This window comes from Nannospalax galili, unplaced genomic scaffold (genome assembly GCF_000622305.1).
Source record: "Nannospalax galili isolate Female #2095 unplaced genomic scaffold, S.galili_v1.0 scaffold960, whole genome shotgun sequence".
Lineage (NCBI taxonomy): Eukaryota > Metazoa > Chordata > Mammalia > Rodentia > Spalacidae > Nannospalax > Nannospalax galili.
The window spans coordinates 1593618-1615875 of record NW_008348313.1 but is presented as its reverse complement, the minus strand read 5'-3'; the positions used below and the strand labels follow the sequence as shown (position 1 = coordinate 1615875).

The window sequence follows — 22258 nt, the reverse complement described above, 5'->3', positions numbered from 1 at the left end:
CTGCCTCCCAAGTGCTGGGATTAAAGGCGTGCACCACCATACCCGGCTCATCCTAAAATATTTTTTAAAACCTCATTTTCTGTTGGGCATAGTGGTGCAAACCTTTGATCCCATCACTCAGGAAGCAGAGGGAGGTGGATCTCTGTCAGTTCAAGGCCAGCCTGGTCCCCATAGCAAATTCTAGACCAGCCAGAGTTACATAGTGAGACCCTGTCTCAAACAAAACAAAACAAACATCAAAAAATTTCCATCGGGGACTGGAGAGATGCCTCAGTGGTTAAGAACACTTACTGTTCTTGAAGACCCGGGTTCAAATCCCAGCAGACACACGGCAGCTAACAACTGTTCGTAACTCCAATTCCAGGGGATCCAACAGCCTCTTCTGTCCTCCCCAGGCATTGAGAGACACGGGTGCACTTAGCTACATGCAGGCAATACATGCATACACATAAAATAAAAATAATAAAGAAAAATTTTGTGGTTGTTGTTTTTGGTCTTTTTGAGACAGGGTCTCCCTGTAGCCCCAGCTGTCCTGGAACTCACTATGTAGACCAGGCTGGCCTTGAACTCACAGAGATCCGCCTGCCTCTGCCTCCCGAGTGCTGGGATTAAAGGCGTGCACCATGCCTGGCAAGAAAATATTTTAAAAAATAAATTTCCATCAAAAAAGAACACCAGAAACAATTCAAGAGCTCAACAGGCTACCAGGTAAGGCAAACATACCAGATGGGACAGTGCTGTTCTAGAAAGTTCTAGGGACATGAAGACAGCCCCAACTCTGCCCATCAGGCTCTCCATGTTGAGAAAGGCCTTTAGCTGCAGTGAGTGGCAGGTGGGTGGGATGGTGTCCAACCAGCCATCTGCCAAGTACACCGTTCCAGAAAATTCCCAGTGGAGCTGACATCTGAATCTAAATTCTTAACAGGGCCCTTGTGGACACACCCATTGGAGCTGCTTCTGGGAGAGGCGGTCATGTAGGACGTCTTCAGGCCACAATGAATAGACATTTCAGTCTAGAAACTCAGAGTTCACCTATCCATGTCCCTTGGACACACCCACATTGCACCCAGGACCCCCAATCCTGTTCCACTATGTGAACTCCTGAGAGGCTGGATCCAGACTTGGTGACCATTAGACATTTACCCCCCCAGCCCCATCTGAGTAATATTTTTTCTATGTATGTTTTGCCTGCATGTGTGTAAGTACACCATGTCCATGCAATGTCCCTGGAGAGCAGAAGAGGGTGTTGGATCCCCTGGAACTGGACTTACAGTAATTAGTTACTGGACAATTCTGAGCTGCTATGTGGGTGCTTGGAGTGAACCTGGGTCCTTGGGAAGGACAGGAAGTACTCTTAACCACTAAGCCATCTCTCTAGCCCCCTAATATATTAGATAAGGTCTCATGTAGCCCACAGTGGTCTCTATGTAGCCCATGCTGTTTTTGAACTCCTGATCCTTGTGCCTCCACCATCAAGTGCAGGGATTGTAGGCATGTGCCAACATGCCTGGCTGGATTGTCTTTTAACTCCCAACAAATCATTCAACACACCAGGCCATGACCTCATCTGAACTGACCCCCAATGTAGGCTTCCATTTGATCCCTGTCAGCAATCATCAGTCTGCTTCCAACAGTGCTAATTCTAGAACACCTCACACACCCACTGCAGGGTCCCTGGGTCGACCATGGCCTATGTCCAGCCCCTGGCAAATCAAGTCCAGAGCAGCTGTCCAGGTTTTGTGGGAAAATTGCTCATCCTGGTACTGTTTCTACAGAGTGGGCAGAGGTTGCAGGAGGGCCCCCTCAGGGAGCAGTGCCTGGTCTCTACTGGGTGCTCAGTACCAACACCCATGCAGTGCCTGGTCTCTACTGGGTGCTCAGTACCAATACCCATGACGTACTGCCTTCTTTTCAGTCGCAGGACTGTGAATGCCATTTAGTACTCAGATTAGAACTCCGATTAGCAATACCCCTTTCCGGCCTTCATTATCTCAGAATCCTTGGCCTGTAGTCAACCTTCCGCCCTGGGACTGAGCAGGGCACAGACTCATTGTGTGGCTTGTTCAGTCTGAGAAGGGGCCACCCCTGCAGTGAGAGGCGGAACCTGCCGTGGGTCACAGCCTATCCATCAGTCCCGGCCAAGGTCTACAGTGCATTCTAGTCCCCGAGCGGGGCACTCTTGGGTCCCGTGAGCCAATCAGCAATGATTTGAGTCGGGGAAATCTTTCTTTCGTTGTGTGGTAGGGTGGAGTTCTTGGCCAGGACACGCTGGCTTTTGCAGTTCCAAGATGCACACTGAGGTGACAAGTCACTGCTTGCCCCAGAGAAGCATGATAGTTGCAGGCCAGTTTTGGAAGGCTCCTGGTCAGTGCCATTCGTTCCAAAGATTCTAAGACAAGACTGAAAGCCTGGCATGGCCTGAACTGGCATCTAGGCACGTGTTTGTGCCTGTGCTAAAGTTTCTGTCCTCTGAGGCTCTGGCAGGCCCTAATGCTTCTGTTTTGGGTTTTTGCTGCAAGGTGCCTCTCTGTAGCCAAGACTGGGGCTCTAACTCTCCACAATCTCCCTGCCTCAGCATCCCCGCCTCAGACCAAGCTTGTCTCCCACTTTAAGGGTCTTGCTACTTAGCCCTGGCTGGCCTTGAACTCGAGATTCAGTTGCTCTGGCCCCTAGAGTGGCTGGGATTAAAGGCGTGTGACTCATGCCCGGCCAGTCCCCAGTTTTGATGTCCTTGTTTACTACGGGTTTATTTTTCTTACTTGGATTACAGACCTCTGCCCACCATCTCCTGTGAATATTGAGTTATCTAGATGGTGCTTGACCCAACACCAATTTCTTTTCTAAGCTGCAAAAGCCCATAATGTAAATAGGAAAACTGAGGCTTGGGGCTGCAGGCTACAAACCACAGCAGCTGCTGGGGTCCAAAGGGCAGCAAGGTCAGTCTGGTCTCGAAGGTAGAGCTTGCACATATCCCTCCAGTACAGAATGTTTCCTTCTGTTCTAGAACTGTGAGCTGGGACAATACCTCTGATCTTGGGACTTCTACCACGTTTGTCTCAGGAATCTACAATCTGGACTGTGCTGCTGCCCATTTCTGCCTGCAGGCCAAAGTTCAGTCACTGGAGGTCCATCCTCAACACTCACTAGAAGGCTAACTCCATTGATGCTACAATTTTAGTCTCCTCCTCTTCCATCCATATTAGGAATGAAATCCAGGTCCTTCCAAAAGCAAGCCAAACCACCCCCCCCCCGACACACACCCTTTGGTCTTCTGGAGACAGGGTCTCCCTGTAGCCCCAGCTGGCTTGGAATTCACTATGGAGACCAGGCTGGCCTTCAGCTCACTGAGATCTGTCTGCCTTTGCTTCCTGAGTGTTGGGTTTAAAGGCATGCATCCCCATCCCCTGTGCCCTGGACTAATATAAACAAATTTAAACTAATTAATCCTGGACTAATATAAACTCAATTTTAAGCCATGCCCCCAGCCCCTCACTTGGGGATTCTAGGCAGGGGCTCTACCACTGCACCAAGTTCTCAGTGCTTGTCACTTTTCAAGCAGGGCTGCCTAAGTTGCTCAGGGTGGCCTTGAATTTTGGTGAGCCTCCTGCCTCACTCTCCAATGCAGATTACATCATGTCCAGCACCTATTTTAAGTTCTCTTTTGACTTAATGGATTTGGGATCCAATTTCAACAAGCTCTGAGGGGATTCCAAGGACACTTTGAATAACAAGGCTCCGTGACATGGGACCTGTCATGCATTACACTGCACATCCACAGTCACAGCAAGAGAATCTAGCACTCCAAGCAACATAGTATCTCAGATGCTTCGAGGTCACACATGACCTTTGGAATTTCAGGGTTCTGGAAGAGACCCACCCTCAACTGTACTTTAGGATTGCTATCTACCTCCTGACACCTGTCACACCAAGTCAACCTAAAAATATGCTCGAAATGTCCATCTACTTTCCAAGAAGTGGAATTTAGCTAGGTGTGGCAGTGTACACAAGCAATCACAGCATTTTGGAGGCAAGAGGATCAGTAGTTTAAGGCCAGCCACTGCTACACAGTGAATTTGAGATGAGACTGGGCTACTTGAGACTGTCTCAAAATACAAATGGTGTTTGGCTTTTTTTTTTTTTTTTTTTTGTCTTTTTGAGACAGGGTCTCCCTGTAGCCCCAGCTGTCCTGGAACTCACTATGTAGACCAGGCTAGCCTTGAACTCACAGAGATCCACCTGCCTCTGCCTCCCAAGTGCTGGTGTTTGTCTTCTATGTGAACGTGTCGAGCAGTAGAATTTTCATTTGCAGCTATGTGTCTGTGTGTGGGTATATGCCTACATGAGTGCAGGTGTAAACACTGACCAGAAGAGGGTGTCAGTTCCCCAGAGCTGGAGTTACAGGTGGTTTTGCACCACCTAACATGGGTACTGAGAACTTTACTCTCTGGGCCTCTGCAAGAGTCATCACTTCAGCCCCAAGCCTTTCCAGGGCCACAAGAACAGTAGCAAATGATTTTGATGGCCTCTTCGTCAGCCGCCATGTTTTAAGAATGTTCAGGGAGCTCAATGGTAAAGCCACACAGTGGAGCAATGAGGCCCCGAGCAGCTGCAAACCCCTGAACAGCCTGGCAGGTGACTTCTACAGTGGCCCTTTATGACAGACCCCCAGGCTCTCCTCCCCTCCTCCCAGCTCCCTTGATCTTCAGAAACCACAACAAAATTCATGTTTGTTATTTGAGGTCATTAGATTTCGAGGCCACACATATTTGACCTCAGGCTGTGTGGGGTCAGCACATGGGCTCCAGTGAAGCCCCTTTACCACCTTGCTCCCATTACCCAGGCCCACCCTGACGCCGCCGGACAGAACACTCCAGCCTGCTGGTAAAGTGTTGCTGTTGGGTTTCGTTTGGCTGGTTGTGTGTACACAGTGTATACAAGGTGAGTTGTACAGCGCCCAGGAAAGAGCAAGAGACGATGGGTCAGGAGAAGGAGGGAACAGGGCAGAGAGGGGGCGAGGACCTGGAAAGGGGGGATTGATTAAAAAATAGAACCACATTGAGAAGGGAAGGGGGGCCGAGGTTCGGGGAGACATAGACAGATTGCTGTAGAAAAAGAACAGGGGGGCAGAGCAAGGGGAGCCCTTTCCCCCTCCCCCTCCCCAGCCACCCCACCCCCTGCCCCAGGTATGTACAATAAATAAGATTAAAAATAATTAACAAGATGTGTTTTGCCCCTCCCCACCCCAACACCAAATGCCCTGGGGAGTGGCCTTTAGCAAAGATGTTGGCCTGGAGAGGGGAGCTTGAGAGGGGAGGGGGAGTCCCCCAGCTCTCCCAAGCCACCTCACCTCCCTCAACCATACATAGAACTTTCCTATACATTATGTACATGGTGGAGGGGCAGGGGTGATGGCTGTGGAGGGGGAGGGGAGCTGGGCCAGGGGACAGGGAAAGTGTTACTAAATAGACATTTATACATATATATAAATAATTTCTCTGTACACCGAACAGGGGGAGGCATGAGGGGGTAGAGAGGGCTTGGGAGTGGGGGTAGTCAACTGCTGAACCCTGCCCCGGGTGGGGGGGGGGAGCTGTATGGACACACCCTGGCCAAGGACTACCCCTTCCCTCCTGGCAGCTAAGGAGCCCAGGGATCAGCTCCTGAGGACACAGCTCTGTCCCAGTTCTCAGTTCGGTTCATGAAGGCCTCGCCAGGTGGGGTGAGATCACCCGCAGCGGCTATGGGCCTGTGCTTGGGCCAGTAGGTCACTGAACGAGTCAAAGAGCTGCTCTAGCCACGGCTGGTTACGCATGCACTGCTGGACCACCTCCTCCTGGCCCAGGTCCTCAGCACCGCCCTCGATGGCCAGGGTCTGTAAAGGCCAAACAAAGAAACTGAGGGCAGGTCCAACCAGGGAAAGAAGGTTTGGGTGCTGGGGAGGTGGGGAGGATGGGGAGGATGGGGAGGACCTCTGGGCCTGAGGGAGGATGCTGGGTCTTGGGATCTCTGGGCCTGAGGGAAGATGGTTGGGGAGAAATCTTAAGTTTGAGGATGGGGATTGGGACCTTGACCATTAGGTCTGAGGGAGGAGGCTGGGGCACGCATCTCTGGGTCTGAGAAGGAGAGCTGGTGTCCAGATTCCGTCTGGGTCTGAGGAAGGAGGGCTGGGGAGGACCCCTGGGTCTGAAGGAAAAGGGCTGGGCTCTGGATCCCTGGGTCTGAGGGAGGAGGGCTGGGTCCTAGACCCCTAGGTCTGGCATAGAAGGGCTGGGGTCTGGACTCCTGGGTCTGAGGGAAGAGGCTCAGGAGATACCAAGCCTGGAACCCAGGGTGTTGCACTAGGGCGCACCTGGTCACGGCAGCGCAGAAAGGTGTGGTACTTGTAGTGGTGTAGAGAGTGGTAAAGGGTGTAGTACCCCGACTTCTCCAGCTCCACTTTGAACTCCTGCAGATGGAGGAACAGAGACTCAGTCCCTCTGGTCAGTGCCACTGGGCCCACCTTTCCCCTGGCCCATGCCGGGTCTCACCTGGGCTCGCACAACGTTCCTCTTCAGCTTGCTGAGCGTCTTGCGGTTGTAGGGCTCCCCAGCAGGCCGCAGCCGCACGGCCCCCTCTTCAGGGGAGCCCTCCCCGGTCTGCTCCACCTGCAGCTGTGGGAAGGTGTGCAGGGCATCCTACAAGAAGCCAAGGGTGTCAGGGCTTGCATCCCTGGACCTGCGTACTACCCAAATCCAGACTAAGGGACAGACAGACAATCCCACAGCTCTCGGTGCCACAGTACCCAAATTCTTACATGCTAGGCAAGTACTCTGCCTACCACCGAGCTGTACAGATCTCTTCACTTTCCTCACACTATATATCTATAATCTATATATACACATAGATATATGTTATCTACATAATTGATATAGAGCCAAGGTCTCTAGTGTAGGCTAGCCTTGAACTCACTATATAGTTGGGGGTGACCTTGAACTTCTGATCCTTCTGCCTCTACCTCCAAAGTGCTGGGATGACAAGTGTGCATTATCACACCCAGTTTATGAAATGTTGGGAATAGAGCCCAGGGCGTCACACACTCCAAGCAGACTCTACCAACTGAACTGCATGCCCAGGCCCCTTATTTACTTTATTTTTATTTTTTTGAGACGGCCTCTTGTCAAGTCCAAGCTCAAACGCGCTCTGTAGCTGAGTGCTTTAAGCTAACGACACACTTGCCCTTTACTCCCATGTGCTAGAATTACAGACCCAAGTGCCCGCAACTGGCTGTTTTTCCCCTTCATTTTGTTTTTGTTGTCTTTTTTTTTTTCTGGAGCTGAGGACCGAACCCAGGGCCTTGTGCTTGCCAGGCAAGCACTCTACCAGTGAGCTAAATCCCCAAACCCTTGTTTTTGTTTTTTTGAGACAAAGTCTCACTATGTAGCACTGACTGGCCTGGAACTTGCTATGTAGACCAGGCTGGCCTCTAGCAGAGATTTGCTTGCCTCTTCCTCCCGAGTGCTAGGATTAAAGGCACATGACACTGCTTGGCTGGCTGATTTTTGTGGCTTATTATTATTTTTTGACAGGGTCTCCCTAGCCCCAGCTGCCCTAAAAGTCACCATGTGGACCAGGGTGGCCTTTATCTTGCAGAGATCTGCTTGCCTTTGCCTCCTGAGGGCTGGGATTAAAGGTGTGTGCTACCACACCTGGCTGGCTGTTTTGCAGGGTTTATTATAATCATCATTATTAATATCATTATATTTTATGTGTATGAATGTCTTGTCTGCGTGTAAGTGCACCACGTCATGCAGTGCTCATGGAGGAACATGGAAGACAGAAGAGGGTGTCGGATCTCCTGGAACTAGAGTTACAGACGGTTGTCAGCCACCATGTAGGTGCTGGGAACTGAACCCGAGGCCCTCTGCAAGAGCAGCCAGTGCTCTTAACTGCTGAGCCACCTCTCCAGCTCCCCAGACTCTGTCTTTTTGCTTTTTGGGTTTTTTTTTTTGTCTTTTTGAGACAGGGTCTCCCTGTAGTCCCAGCTGACCTGAACTCACTACATAGACTAGGCTGGCCTCGAACTCACAGAGATCAGCCTGCCTCTGCCTCCTGAGTGCTGGGATTAAAGGCGTGCACCACCACACCCGGCCTGACTGGTTTTTGAGACAAGGTTTCACTGTGTGTCCCAGGTTGGACTGGAACTTGCTCTGTAGTGCAGGGCTGGCCTTGACTTCTCAGAGTTCCCCCTACCTCAGCCTTCCAAGTCCTGTATTATAGTACTGTGCCACCGCACAGCTAGGTTTTTATTCTAAGTCAGAGTCTCACTAAGATGCCCAAGATGGCCTTGCATTGCCATTCTCCTGCCTCAGCCTCCTGAGCTGCTGAGGGGATAGTGGTGCACTACTGTACCGAGTTCTGTGTGTAGTAGTTTTCCACTTACATAAGAGGAAGATTTCTCATCACCGTACTGCACCCCACTCCAAAACTGGGTGCCACATGACCGCCTCAGGTTGGACTCTAGATTAACAGTCCCCATGAATTCCAGAATCTAATTCTGTAAATCATCAAAGCCACAGATCCCAGAAGTCCCCAAACCAGCCTGTGGTGGCACATGCCTGTCACCTCAGCACCATGGAGGCTAAGAGCTGAGGCAAGAGGACAGATGTGAAGGAGGCTGGCTTTGGTCAGGGTGAGACCCTGTCTCAAAAACCAAAACAAGGGTGCGGCATGCCTTTGATCTTAGCACTGGGTAGGCAGAGGCAGGAGCCTTCTCTGTAAGATCGAGGCCAGCCTGGTCTATGTAGCAAGTTCCAGGCCAACTGGAGACCCTGTCTCAAAAAAAAACAAAAAGCAAACCACAAAAACAACAAAACGACCCCAAACATTATATCAAAATCAAACTATCCCGAGAATCTCAGGTTTTCGAGAGACACGCTCCATTCTGGAATTCTGTTATGTGATGCTGCTTGCAGCAGAGCCTGCTGGAGGGCCTGGGTTTCATGGCCAGCAACATAAAAATTGAACAAGACGACCACAATATAATTTTTGGCGAAAGTAACATACTACCTAGAATCCTCAGAACCAGACTAACATTTTATCTCCACCTTTTCTGAGGCTAGGGTCGAGAGGTGCCTCCAAGCCAACTAATATTCTGTCCCAGAAATCTCAAAGCAAGACTGACATCCTATTCCAGAATCCTGACTGGCCTCACCTGTTTCCTGCCTTAACAGCATTAGGCCACATGACCACACCTGGAAACAGTGCCCAAGGCCTTACACATGCTAGGCAAGCACTCAACCAACTGAGCTACAGTTCTAGCCCCATGATGTCAGGGCTGGAACCTTCAGCGCCAGGTCAGCACCGCACCTCACAATTCTCAGGGCAGCCCTGATGTTCTATCCAGGCCACTCTGGAGGGCTGTGCAGGCATGAATTCAGTCTGGGATTCTAAGAGTTCTGTCTGATGCATGGGGTCCGGGGCCAGGGCAATGGGCTGGTCCAGTAGGAGCCTCAGGTACAGGCCCTACACTATCTTTCATCTCCACACTTGTATTACGCCACGTGCTCCTCAGTCTTATATAGCCCACTTGTTCCCAACACCCCACACATACCCCAGCACCATCACTAGGCCTAAGGCTCTCCTACTTGGGGCTACTTGGAAGTCAAAGACTCCCCTAGTCTGGCCCCCACCTTCTGCCATCCAAGCCTTGGACAGGCCCTCGCAGTCCCACTCTAAGAAAGGTGCTCCAGGGACCTCAAGTGGGCCCTCCATGTCTCCACACCTGGTCCTGGGCCCCACACACACCCGGCCCAGGCCCCCAAGCACCTGCAGGGCTGGGCTCAGCGACAGCCGTTTCAGGACCTTTTTCTTGTGCTCATTGAGGAGGCCGTCGATCTTCCGCATGGGGGGGAGGTACAACTCATCTGCAAGAGCGAGGGTGACAGCTGCTGGGCCCAAGGACTAGGGCCCCAAATCACTTCTCCCCTCAGACCTATGAGTCCAGGCCCAGAGTTCCTTCCCAGGCCAACCCTCTTCCTCAGGCACTGGTTTCCACCCACAGGCCCATCCTTCCTACTCAGACCCATCCCTTCTCCCCAGAGTCCCAAAGCACCCCCCTCCCCAGGTCCAGACCTCTACCCTGGAATCCACATCTATCCCTGGCCCCATCCCTCCTCCTGGGCTCCCTTCCCTAGCTTACCGTGCGTGTCCTCCAGGGCCTGGATCATGTCTGGGTCCAGGGCTGTGCTCACCAGCATCTCCACGTAGCTCCGGTACATTTCCCGCATGGCCCGAGTCTTCAGCAGTCTTCCAGGGACTGCCCGCTCTGGACAGGGAGGAGGGGGACGACACAGATTCATCAGTCCGTATTCCTGAGACCACTGTACAGCACAGACTATGTTCAATGAGAAGGACCTGGAGTACAATCCCTGGCCCCAGCAGGCCTTCTCGGGGGGCCAAGGCTCTGTAAAGGACGCCCCAATGACTGATCACAGGCCCTGCAGAGAGCTCAGAGGAACAAGTAGCTCAGCTTAGGACAGGCTGGACTGGCTCATTCGAGGCCACTGAAGAGCATGGAGTGACAAGAAAAACCAAATGAAGCCCACCTGGTCACCAAAACCTTGAATCTGAACAGAGATCAGAGCTGGGACTAGCTCAGTTGGTAGAGTGCTCGCCTAGCACGCACAAACCCTGGGTTTGATCCCCAGCACTGAATAAACCTGGCAACACCTGTCATCCCAGCAGGAAGTGGTGGTGGAAGCATTAGAAGTTCAAGGATCTCTTCAAGTTCCTATAGCCTGGGCTACATAACTCTGTCTCAATAAAAAAATAAAGAAGCCGGGTGTGGTGGTGCAGGCCTGTAGTCCCAGCACTCGGGAGGCAGAGGCAGGCGGATCTCTGTGAGCTCAAGGCCAGCCTGGTCTACATAGTGAGTTCCAGGACAGCTGGGGCTACAGGGAGACCCTGTCTCAAAAAGACCAAAAAATAAATAAATAAAGAGAAAAAAGAAGAAAAAAGGGGCGCAGAGAGAGATGCTCATCGGTTAAGAGCACTGGCTGACCTTGCAGAGGACTCAGGTTCGGTTCCCAGCACCCATGTGACAGCTAACAACCATCTGTAACTCCAGTTCCAGGGGATCCGAGGCCCTCTTCTGACCTCCAGGCATTGCACAACATGAGCGTACTTACACACATGCAGGCAAAACATTCATACACATAAAAAAATAAAACCCTTACATTCCTCAAGTTCCCTTGCTCGTTGATGCGACTGTGAGCCAATTTACAGCCAATGGGACAAAGAAGACCCAAACCTTGCAGGGGTTTTTTTGTTTTTGAGACAGGGTCTTACTATGTATTCCTGGCTGGCCTAGAACTTGCTATGTAGGCCAGGTTGGCCCTAAACACAGAGATGGACCTGCCTCTGCCTCCTGAGTGCAGGGATTAAAGGCATGAGACAGCACAGTTGGGGTTTATCACTTTTGATTTTGAAACAGTAGCCCAGGCTGGCCTTGAAATTTCTCTCCTGCCTCAGCCTCCTGAGTAGCTAGAGTGACAGGCAGGTGCCACCAAACTGTTTTCTCTGTGTCCCTATTTGCTGATGCTGCCTGGAGTCGGCTGAAGGCCTGTGCCCCCTCCCCAGGCGACCCCCTCAGCAAGCAGCAGCTGGGATTTACCATCCTCACTGGGAGCACCAGGGGAGGAGTCCGAGTCCGAGGAGCTGCCCCCCGCGCCGCCCCCTGCCGAGGCACTGCCCACCGCCTCCTTCAGCCACTTCTTCCTCTTCTTTGGGGGCGGCTCGGCCTTCACCTTTGAGGGCCTGGTTTTGGGCACCCGGGAGGTGGCAGACTGTCCTGTGGTCAGGCCCCGATCAGGCCTCATTTGCCGGCCGCTGGCAGCCCGCTCACTCCGCAAGGGCCGCTCACCACCACGGGTCACCCTCTCCCTCTCCTTCTCCTTCTCCACAGGTCGGGATGGAGGTGGCTTCTCTGGGGTAGGGGGCTCGGGCACAGCCGGCTCGGGTGTTGACTCTGGGGGCTTCTCTGATGTGACTTTCTCAGGGGTCTCAGGCTTGGGGGGTGGGGCTGGGGCCTTGGGTGGAGGCGCAGAACTGCCCCCGGCTGAGGAGGGGCCCTTGGCCTGCCCTGACCTTCTGCAGAAGAAAGAAGGGACTGTCATCAGCAGGCCGAAGACCCCCACCCCCACTCCCATTCCCTGGGACCTGCAAGCATACCCCATGGTCTTCAAGCTTCCATCACTCTCCTCCTGGTGATCCCCGCCCCTCCTCTCTCTGGGTCTCTGTCTGTGCCCTCCTCTCTCTCTGGGTCTGTTTTTCTTCTCTCTCTTTTTCTCCCTCCTCTCTCTGGGTCTGTTTCCCTCCCTCCCTCCCTCCTCCCCTTGGTCTCTCATCACCCTCCTCCACCTATCTCCTTTTTGGGCTGCTTCCCTCTCTGGAAAGCTCTAGTTCCTCCTGCACATGGGATCAGCCTCACACCCCTCCCTCTGGGTGACACGGTGCTGCTGGTACCTGACTGGCACTGGGGGCCGGTGCCAGGGTTTCCGGGCGCACACCCTCACGTAATCCTTCTTGTTGACATTCTCCAAGAACTTCACATAAAGGCGCTGGTACCGGTTTTTTGCATCCCCAAAGTAGCCCAGATACTGTAAGGGAGTGAGAGCCGCCTTGCTTTACCAACCCACCTTGCAGCCGGGGAGGAGCCAACCTACTCTGCCCCAGGGTGAGGGACCCCAGTACCAAGCACTCTCCATCATAATCCATAACCCCATCCACTGGCTTACATTACTGGTGGCACAAAACTGTCTCTGGCCATCCTTGATCTCTGGAGTGAACTTCTGCAAGAGGGCCTTCTGGACGCGCCAGATGGGCGGAGGTTCCCGACCGGTCTGCAGCGCCAGCTGAAGAGGAAGAGGGCAGAGACACCGGAAAGGTTGTCCCCAGTCAGTCCCACTGACCCATAAAGAAAACGGAGAGCTGGTGGGGTGGGGTGGCTCACACCTGTAAGGCCAGCACTCAAGAGGCTGAAGCAGAATTGTTTCAAGTGTACACCCAAAAACTAAAAACAGGGCAGGAGAGATAGATGCATTAAAGGTTAAGAGTGCATACTGCTCTTCTTTCGGAGGACCCAGGTTCAGTTCCCAGCACCCACATCAGATGGCTTGCAATCACCCCTAACTCCAGCTCCAGGGGATCCAATGCAATCTTCTAGTTTGTACAAGCATTTGCACTCAAGTACACGTACCCGCACAGACACACATAATTAAAAAAATAAATCTTCACTCGGGAGGCAGAGGCAGGTGGATCTCGGTGAGTTCAAGGCCAGCCTGGTCTACATAGTGAGTTCCAGGACAGCTGGGGCTACAGAAAGACCCTGTCTCAAAAACACCAAAAAAAAAAAAATCTCAAGAAACTAAAGAACATCACTAAAAGCAAAATACAGACTCACATACAAACAGCCAAACATTGCCCTTTATGCATCTTTTGGTTTCATGTTGTCCTAGGACCCAAGATGCAGTTTAACCCTACCGTCTCCTATTTCCGGGCTAAAGTGCTTGGCCCCGCCCTACTTCTCCCCCAGCACTGGGGATCCAACGCAGTCTGTAGTCTGGTATATACATGCTAGGCAAGTGCTGCATGCTAAGCCACGCCCCCAGCCCCCCACTGCTGGATACAAGGCGGGCGTTATAGTGCTGTGTTACATACCTATAATTCTTCCACTCCCCCACCTCTTTTTTCTTTTAAGGCTTATTATGGGGCTGGAGAGAAAGCTCAGCAATTAAGAGCCCTGGTTCCGCTTATAGGGAACCCAGATTCAGTTCCCAGCTCACATTTGGCATCTAACATAACTCCAGTGCCAGAAAATTCAATGCCCTTTGCTGGGCCCTATAGGCATTGTATGCATGTAGTGCACTTACATACAGCTAGAGTCATACATACAAAATAAAAATACATTTAAAAAAAAAATTTTTTTTTTTTTTTTTGGTTTTTTTGAGAAAGGGTCTCCCTTTACCCCCAGCTGTCCTGGAACCCACTATGTTGACCAGACTGGCCTTGAACTCACAGAGATCCCCTGCCTCTGCCTCCCGAGTGCTGGGATTAAAGGCGTGTGCCACCACGCCCGGATATACATTTGAAAAATTAAAAAAAAAGATTTATTTGGGGATTGTGAGATGGCTCAGTGGTTAAGAGGATTGGCTGCTCTTGCAGAGGACCCAGGTGTGCAGTCAAATGCTGAGCTATACCCCCTAGGACCCAGGTTTGATTCTCAGCACCCACCCTTTAGCCAAGACACTCTCTCTGCATCCTTTTGAGTTAACAACTGTCCGTAACTCCAGTTCCAGGAAATCTGATGCCCTCTTTTGGCCTCTGTGGGCATTGTGCAACATGAGTGCATGTATATACATGCAGGCATAACACTCATACACACTTAAGAGGCAGGCAGATCTCTGTTGAGTTTGAGGCCAGCCTGGTCTACATAGTGAGTTTCAGGGCAGCTGGGGCTACAGGGAGAACCTGTCTCAAAAAGACCAAAAAAAAAAAGATTATGTGGATGTATGTGTGACTGCCTGAGTTTATGTGCATCACATGCATGCAGGTGCCATTGGAGGTCAGAGGGTATCACATCCCCTGGAACTAGACTTACAAGTCATTGTAAGTCTCCTGATGTGGGTGCTGGGAACTAAACCCTAGTCCTCTGCCATCTCTCCAGTCTCCCCCCCCGCCAAGGCATCTTTTTGAGATAGAATATCCCTAACTTGCCCAGGTTGAACTTGAACTTGCCATCCTCCAAGGTCAGCCTCCTGGGTAGCTGGGATGACAGGCCTGTACCACCAGGCCCAGCCTCCAGCTAATGCCTGAGCAGGTAACTTGTTTTTAAGCCACAAGGTTACAACTTCCTGTGATGTAAGTAATGACAGGTCTTGAATACCCACCCACCAGTAGGGAGCCATAAACCCTTGCTAAATTCAGGGTCACAGCAGCAGTGCCTCAGAGCCATGGTCTAAATCCTTGTCATTGCCCCCACCCCAAATCCCTGCCTCACCTCTGAATACAACTTTAGCCAAGACCCTCTCTCTGCCTCCTTTTCAGCATGTGGTTATAACCCAGTTTTTGTACCGCCATGATTGATCTAGAGTCATAAAACATGGAAGGGTGGAAGCAAATTGTCCCAAGCAAAAAACAGCCACAACTTAACATGCAGGTCCCCAGATTGGAGTTGGTACACACAGCAGACATCACTAAAAGATCACAGCTCTTGCTACTTCTGAGCCCAACCTAAAAGGCCAATCAATAACGTGTGATGGTGTATAGACATGTATCTATGAAACAGGTCAAGAGTGTAAAAGGCTCCTTTGTGGGGACACAGCTTGAAGGTGTCACCTAGCAACCAGGAAGGTGGCCTAACCAAAAGTTGAATCTGCTGACAGGATGATTTGGACTTCCAGACTCCAGAGGTATGAGCAAGACATCGGTACTGTTCCATGCCACCCAGCCTACAGTCACTTCAGTCCAAGAATCCGAAGAGACAGCGACAGCCTCAAAGCCTTCCATCAGGCTCTCACACCACAGAGCAAAGACCCACAACGGTGGTGGTCAGCAGGCCTGTCATCCCGGCTACTTGGGAGGCTGAGCCAGGAGGATTGAGGGTTTAAGCAGGGATGCATAGAGAGACACCATCTCAAAAAGTAGAGGGGAGTTCGGTGGGGTGGCGAACACCTTTAATCCCAGCATTCAGGAGGCAGGGGCAGGAGGGTCTCTGTGAGATAGAGGCCAGCCCGGTCTCCATAGTGAGTTCCAGGCCAACTGGGGCTACAAAGAGTCTCTGTCTCAAAAAACAAAAAGAGTGGGGGGGGGGGCAGGTAGAGAGATAGCTCAGTGGTTAAGAGCACTGGCTGTTCTTGCAGAGGACCTGGGCTCAGTTCCCAGCACCCACATGGCTCACAACCATCTATAACTTCAGTTCCAGGAAATCTGACATCCTCTTCTGACCTCCACCAGCACTGCATGCATATGGTGCACTTCCATACGTGTAGGCAAAATACCTACACATATAAAATAAGACTTAAAAAAAAAAAGCACATGTAGTTTAATGGTAGAGTCCCTGCCTAGGATCCCCCAGTGAGAGGCTGAGGTGTGGCTCAGCAGTAGAGCCCCTGCCTAGGATCCCCCAGTGAGGGGCTGGGTGTGGCTCAGCGGTAGAGCCCCTGCCTAGAATCCCCCAGTGAGGGGCTGGGGTGTGGCTCAGCAGTAGAGCCCCTGCCTGGACTCCCCCAGTGAGGGGCTGGGGTGTGGCTCAGTGGTAGAGCCCCTGCCTAGGATCCTCCAGTGAGGGGCTGGGGTGTGGTTCAGTGGTGTAGAGTCCCCCAGTGGGGCTGGGGTGTGGCTCAGCACTCGTGCACCTACTTGATTCCTTTCCTACCCTGGGTTCAAGCCCCAAGCCTGGGGAAAAAAATCCAAACACCAAAAACCAAAAACCAGGGCGTTTGGCTTATGCCAAGAATAAAAAGGTGACAGGTTCCTGAGATAGGTCATCAAACTGCCACAGGAGAGACACAGGGACAGAGAGGAACCCCCACCCCCAACATCGCCAATCCACATTCTGACACTGTTCACCAACCAAGGTGGAGGCAGGTCCATTGCACAGACATCACACTCAGTATCTGACCTTCACAAATGAAGCCATGGAGGAGGAAGACACAGGTGCATACAATCACAAGAATCCAGGTGTGGTTACAGCACTTGCGTTGAGGAAGAAGAACACCCTTGAGGTCAAAGTCAGCCAGGGCTACCAGACTGAGAACCCACTGTGCTTCCTGAAAGAGGTGATGTCTAAATGGGTCCTTGAAAAGGACACGTGAGGCATCTGTGTAGCAAAAGTGCAAGTATGAAATGTGTCCTAGGCATTGGGACAACCCAGAGAACTTGAAAGAACTCAAATTACCTTGAAAGAACCCAGATTCAGATGCTCAAAAGATTCAGATGGTAACTGCGATTGATTATGCATGTCTGCCTTTGAGCTTCACACTCAGAAGTAGCAGGAGCTGGGATCTATCAGTGATGTGTGCCTTGAGTACCAGTTTCAGTATGGCAGCCTGCATGCTAGGTAATGGCTAATTATGGTCTGGGACAATCTGTTTCCACATGCTCAATTAGTGCAAAGCAGGGTTATAACCAGAGGCAGTGAGAGGGTCTGGACTAAAGTTGTACACAGAGGTGAGGTAGGGATGCAGGTATGCCATTCCCTGTGATATCAGAGGTCCCCAAAAGACGAATTTTATTTCAGACCACATCCTGCTCAGCTACAAAAACCTTCCAGGACCCCAAACACACACTCGCAGACTGTTAGCCTGGTGAGGAGACAGCCTTGGTGTCTTTTTGAGACAGGGTCTCCCTGTAGCCCCCGCTGGCCTGGAACTCACTATGTAGACCAGGCTGGCCTTGAACTCACAGAGATCCGCCTGCCTCTGCCTCCTAAGTGGCTGGTTTCTTTTTAATATTTTATTATTTTTATTTTATGTATAGGAATGTACTGCCTGCATGTATGTAAGTGCACCCGTGTCTCGCAATGCCCATGCAAGTCAGAAGAGGGCGTCGGACCCCCTGAAACTGGAGTTATGGACAGTTGTTAGCCACCATGTGGGTGGTGGGAATTGAACCTGGGTTCTCTGAAAGAACAACCAGTGCTCTGAACTACTGAGCATCTCTCCAGCCCCGAGCCTTGCTTCCCCCCATGCCCCACTTCTCATGCACCATGTCCTATAGGCATCCAGACCCCTCAAAGCTCCACAGCTATGCCAATATTCTGGGCTCATGGGCCCCCACAGGGCTCCTTGACAGTCTCATTGTGAACATGGAACTCCCTGCTCTGGTTCTTGAGAGACTTGCAGGAAATCCTGCTGGGGTTCTGCCCCAGCACCCACCTCTTCCCGCATCCCAAGGAGACCTCCCGTCTTCCTCCAAAGCACGCTTCCTCCTGCAACACTAATTCCTATTCTTCATTCCTTCTTAGATTTTTGTTGTTGTTGTCTTTTTGAGACAGGGTTTCCCTGTAGCCCCAGCTGACCTGGAACTCACTATGTAGACCAGGCTGGCCTCAAACTCACAGAGATCCGCCTGCCTCTGCCTCCCAAAAGGCATGCACCACCACATCCAGCTTATTATTTTTATTTTACATGTATGCGTGTATTGCCTGCATGTAGGTGAGTGCACTCGTGTTGTGCAATACCCATGGAGGTCAGAAGAGATGGTTGAATCTCCTGGAACTGGAGTAACAGACAGTTGTTAGCTACCATGTGGGTGCTGGGATCCGAACCCCAGTCTTCTGCAAGAACAGTAAGTGTTCTTAACCACTGAGCCATCTTTCCAGCCCAGATTTTTTACTTTATTTCAGACAGGGTCTTAATATGTAACCCTGGCTGGCCTGGAACTCACTATATAGACTATGCTGACCTCAAACTTACAGAGATCCGCCTGCCCCTGCCTCCCAAATGCTGGGATTCAAGGTGTGTACTACCATACCCAGTGTTTTTAATTTTTATTTTTTTATGTGTATGATTGTTTTGTCTGCCTGTATATATGTTAAGTACACCATGCGCATGCAATGCTTGCAGAGGCCAGAAGAGGACATTGGATCCCCTGGAACTGGAGTTACAGACAGTTGTTAGCTGCCATGTGGATACTGGGAACAGAACCCAGGTCTTCTGCAAGAGCAGCCAGTGCTCTTAACCACTGAGCTACCTCTCCAGCCCCAATATTTATTTTATGTATCTGGGTATTTGCCTGCCTATATGTATGTTTACCACATGTATGCAGTGCTGGAGGAGGTCAGAAGAGGGCATCAGATCCCCTGGGACTGGAGTTACAGAAGGTTGTTAGCCACCATGTGGGAGCTGGGAATCAAACCCAGCTCCTCTGTAAGAGCAACCAGTGCTCTTAACCTCTGACCCATCTCTCCAGCCCCATCTCTCTAGGTTTTTAAGACAGGGTGTCACTCTGTACAGCCCAGGCTGGCCTGGAAGTCACTATGTAGCCAGGTCAGCCTCCAGCTTACAGCAATCCTCCTGTCTCAGACTCCCAAATGTTGGGACTGCAGGCATGAGCCACCATGCTTGGGTAGATGAGAGAATCTCTTGAACCCAGGAGTTCAAGGCCGTCCTAGGCAACAGAGCAAGTCCATATACCAGACAAATCAAAACAAAACACGGGTGCACTCACATACATGCAGGCAATACACTCATATATGCTACAAGATCCCACCAAGAAGGAAGCCAGCTACCCCAGAGATCCTAACACAGGAACCTGGTCTACAACTACCCCAGCCACCTCCTTTATGATCCTGTTGCTATAAGACAGAGGCAGCAAGGAACCCAAGAGCAACAGCACCCATCCACTCAGCCCCAGTACCCCAAGTTCTCCATGAGCCAGCCTTACCCTCCTCCAGCCCTGCATCCACACAGACACCACACCTCTTCTCACCACAGGGCCTTTGAACAGGCTGTTTGTTTCCTCTGCTCTGTTCCCCTCACCCCCATATCCTGCATATCCTCCCAAGAACTGAGAGTTGTATTATCTCTCTCCTCTTACAGAGACTAAAGTAGCCAGTACACCATCCAACTGGGGAACACGTCCTGCATGAAACCTTTCAACATTTGAATGCAGCTAGGTTAACCAGCATCTCATACAAATGTAGTGTTACAAGGGAGTTAGAAGATATAGTGTATAAATTTAAAACATCTTAATACTTCTTTTTTTGTCTTTTTGAGACAGGGTCTCCCTGTAGCCCCTGCTGTCCTGGAACTCACTATGTAGACCGGGCTGGCACTGAACTCACAGAGATCCGCCTGCCTCTGCCTCCCAAGTGCTGGGACTACAGGCGTGCGCCACCATGCCCAGCAATACTTCATTTCTTTATATGAAAATACCACTGGTTGTTCCTATATTGATTATATACACTGAAATCCTTTAGATAGCTGAGTTAAATGAAATACATTAAGATTTCTAATTTCACCTTTATTTTTTATACATGTGGGTATTAGAAAGTTTAGAAATCATATACCTAAACTGGGGTTATACCTCAGCAGTGGAACCCCTCCCTAGAATCCCCCAGTGAAGGGCTGGGGTGTGGCTCAGTGGTAGAGCCCCTGCCTAGGATCCCTAGTGAGGGTCCCATGGATCAAGGTTTTCAAGTTTCCAGTTCACTGGCCCTAACTTTTTTTTAAAAGATTTTATTTTTATTTCTTATTTATTTATTTTTTTTATTTATTTATTTTTGGTCTTTTTGAGACAGGGTCTCCCTGTAGCCCTAGCTGGCCTGGAACTTGTCATGTAGACCAGGCTGGCCTCCAACTCACAGAGATCCGCCTGCCTCTGCCTCCCAAGTGCTGGGATTAAAGGCGTGCGCCACCACGCCCGGCCTGTTTTAAATATTTTCTTTCTTATGCTGAGCCACTGTTTTGGTTTGAGACTATATGTAGGTGAGGGTGACACTGGACTCTGATTCCCCCCGCTCTGCTCCCCAAGTGCTGGGACAACAGGTGTGCATCACCACAGCCAGCTATGTCTGCTGCTGTCTTCCCATCGAATTGACTTCTATTCAGGTGACTGGGATACTTGTCTATAAATATAAGGATCTATATTTTGCACATAGTAAGAAATTACATTTGTCTAGGGATGTGACAGCCTTGATGCTGCCCTAGAAGTTGTCCTTTCCTAAAACTATCTCCTTTTCTGAACTATTATTTGTTTGTGTACGAGTGTTTTGCTTGCATGTATGTAAGTGGACCTATGTCATACAAAGTCTGTGGAGGCCAGAAGACAGTGTTGGATCTCCTCAAACTCTAGTTAAGGATAGTGTTAGTTGCCATGTGGTGCTGGGAACCCAGATCTTCTGCAAGAGAAGCCAGTGCTCTTAACCACTGAGTCATCTCTCCAGCCTGTTTGCTTTTGAGATAGGGTCTCATGTATCTCAGTTTGGAATTTGCTATGTAGCTGAGGGTGACCTTGAACTCCTGATCTCCTGCTTCTACCTCCTGAGTGCTGGAGTGCTGGGGATGGAACCCAGGACCTCACACATCCTAGACAAGCACACCGCCTGCTGAACCACATCTCCAGCCTCCCAGCTCTGTAATGTGAAGGTTTATAAAAACATGGCTGGGCTTGGTGGCGAAGACTTTAATCTCAGCACTTGAGAAGCAGAGGCAGAAGATCATTGTAAGCCAGCCTGTTCTAACACAGCAAGTTCTAGGACAATCGGCTATATAGTAAGACCTGTCTCAAAAAAGAAAAAGAGACAGGGCTAGAGAGATGGCTCAGCAGTTAAGAGCACTGACTGCTCTTGAGGAGGACCCTGGTTTGATTCCCAGCACTCACATGGTGGCTACAAACCATCCTTAACTCCAATTCCAGGGGAATCGGAAGCCCTCTTCTGACCTCTGCAGCATTGCACAACATGGATGCACTCACATACATGCAGGCAGTACTCATACACATAAAAATAATAATTTTTTAAAATTTTAAAAAAAGAAAGGATTGTAAAAACAGTTAACACTTAAAAAAAACACACCACACAACCACACACACACACACACACACACACACACACACACATACACATCAAACCTAATCATGGAACAGCCTGAACTATCATCTGCCTTTTACAGAACATTTGCCAGTTTCTGTAGTAAAATCCAGCCCAGTATCAGCATCATGAGCAGCAGATCCAACATTCCCGGCACCTTCTGCATGCTGCCTACTGTTGACCAGGCTAGACCACGTCACCTGAGGCCCCTCCACATTCCATTACGAATGGGATCAGCTCAGCTGAGGAAACAGACTTGGGATGAAGAGACACCAGCCCAGATCTGGTCCTGATCTGGTATCCGGGAGCCTGACTCGCCTCCAGGACACTAACACCAACAAGAAGTGTGGCCTCAGGGCTCTGTGCCACCTGCCAGAGCGCACACTTGAGTTGTATTTTAAGCGTCTGAGTCCTCGCCTGGCCCCTTTCCTGTCCCATACCAACTGGAAAGTGGTGTCGGGTGGACGGCCCTGGCTCCTGTCCCAACAGCACCAGTCAGCGGATGGGCCCTTCCCAAGGCCTTCTCTCTCTGTAGGGCATGATGGCCAAGGCACCACCTGGAACCTGTTCACCCAAGCCAGAGCACAAGTGACAGGACACGTGTTCGAAGCTTGAGGTCTGCCTGGAACACACAGTGGGGGTCCAGCGCAGCGTGGGTAATTCAGTGAGACACTACCTCAAAATAAAGAG

The 22258-nt window shown here is 50.8% G+C and overlaps 1 protein-coding gene across 1 annotated transcript in view; it reads right to left on the bottom strand.

Moving 5' to 3' along the window:
- Positions 1 to 4884: 4884 nt before the first annotated feature.
- Prr12 (proline rich 12) overlaps positions 4885 to 22258 on the bottom strand; it is a 30074-nt gene continuing 12700 nt past the window's right edge. Inside the window, exons 7-14 of the mRNA XM_008845076.2 lie at positions 12774 to 12890; positions 12502 to 12635; positions 11651 to 12126; positions 10178 to 10303; positions 9805 to 9902; positions 6528 to 6674; positions 6350 to 6445; positions 4885 to 5872 (exon numbers count right to left, since the gene is read on the bottom strand). Of these exons, the coding sequence (XP_008843298.1) occupies positions 5726 to 5872; positions 6350 to 6445; positions 6528 to 6674; positions 9805 to 9902; positions 10178 to 10303; positions 11651 to 12126; positions 12502 to 12635; positions 12774 to 12890 (1341 nt within the window). The 3' untranslated portion in view covers positions 4885 to 5725. The remainder of the gene's footprint in view (positions 5873 to 6349; positions 6446 to 6527; positions 6675 to 9804; positions 9903 to 10177; positions 10304 to 11650; positions 12127 to 12501; positions 12636 to 12773; positions 12891 to 22258) is intronic.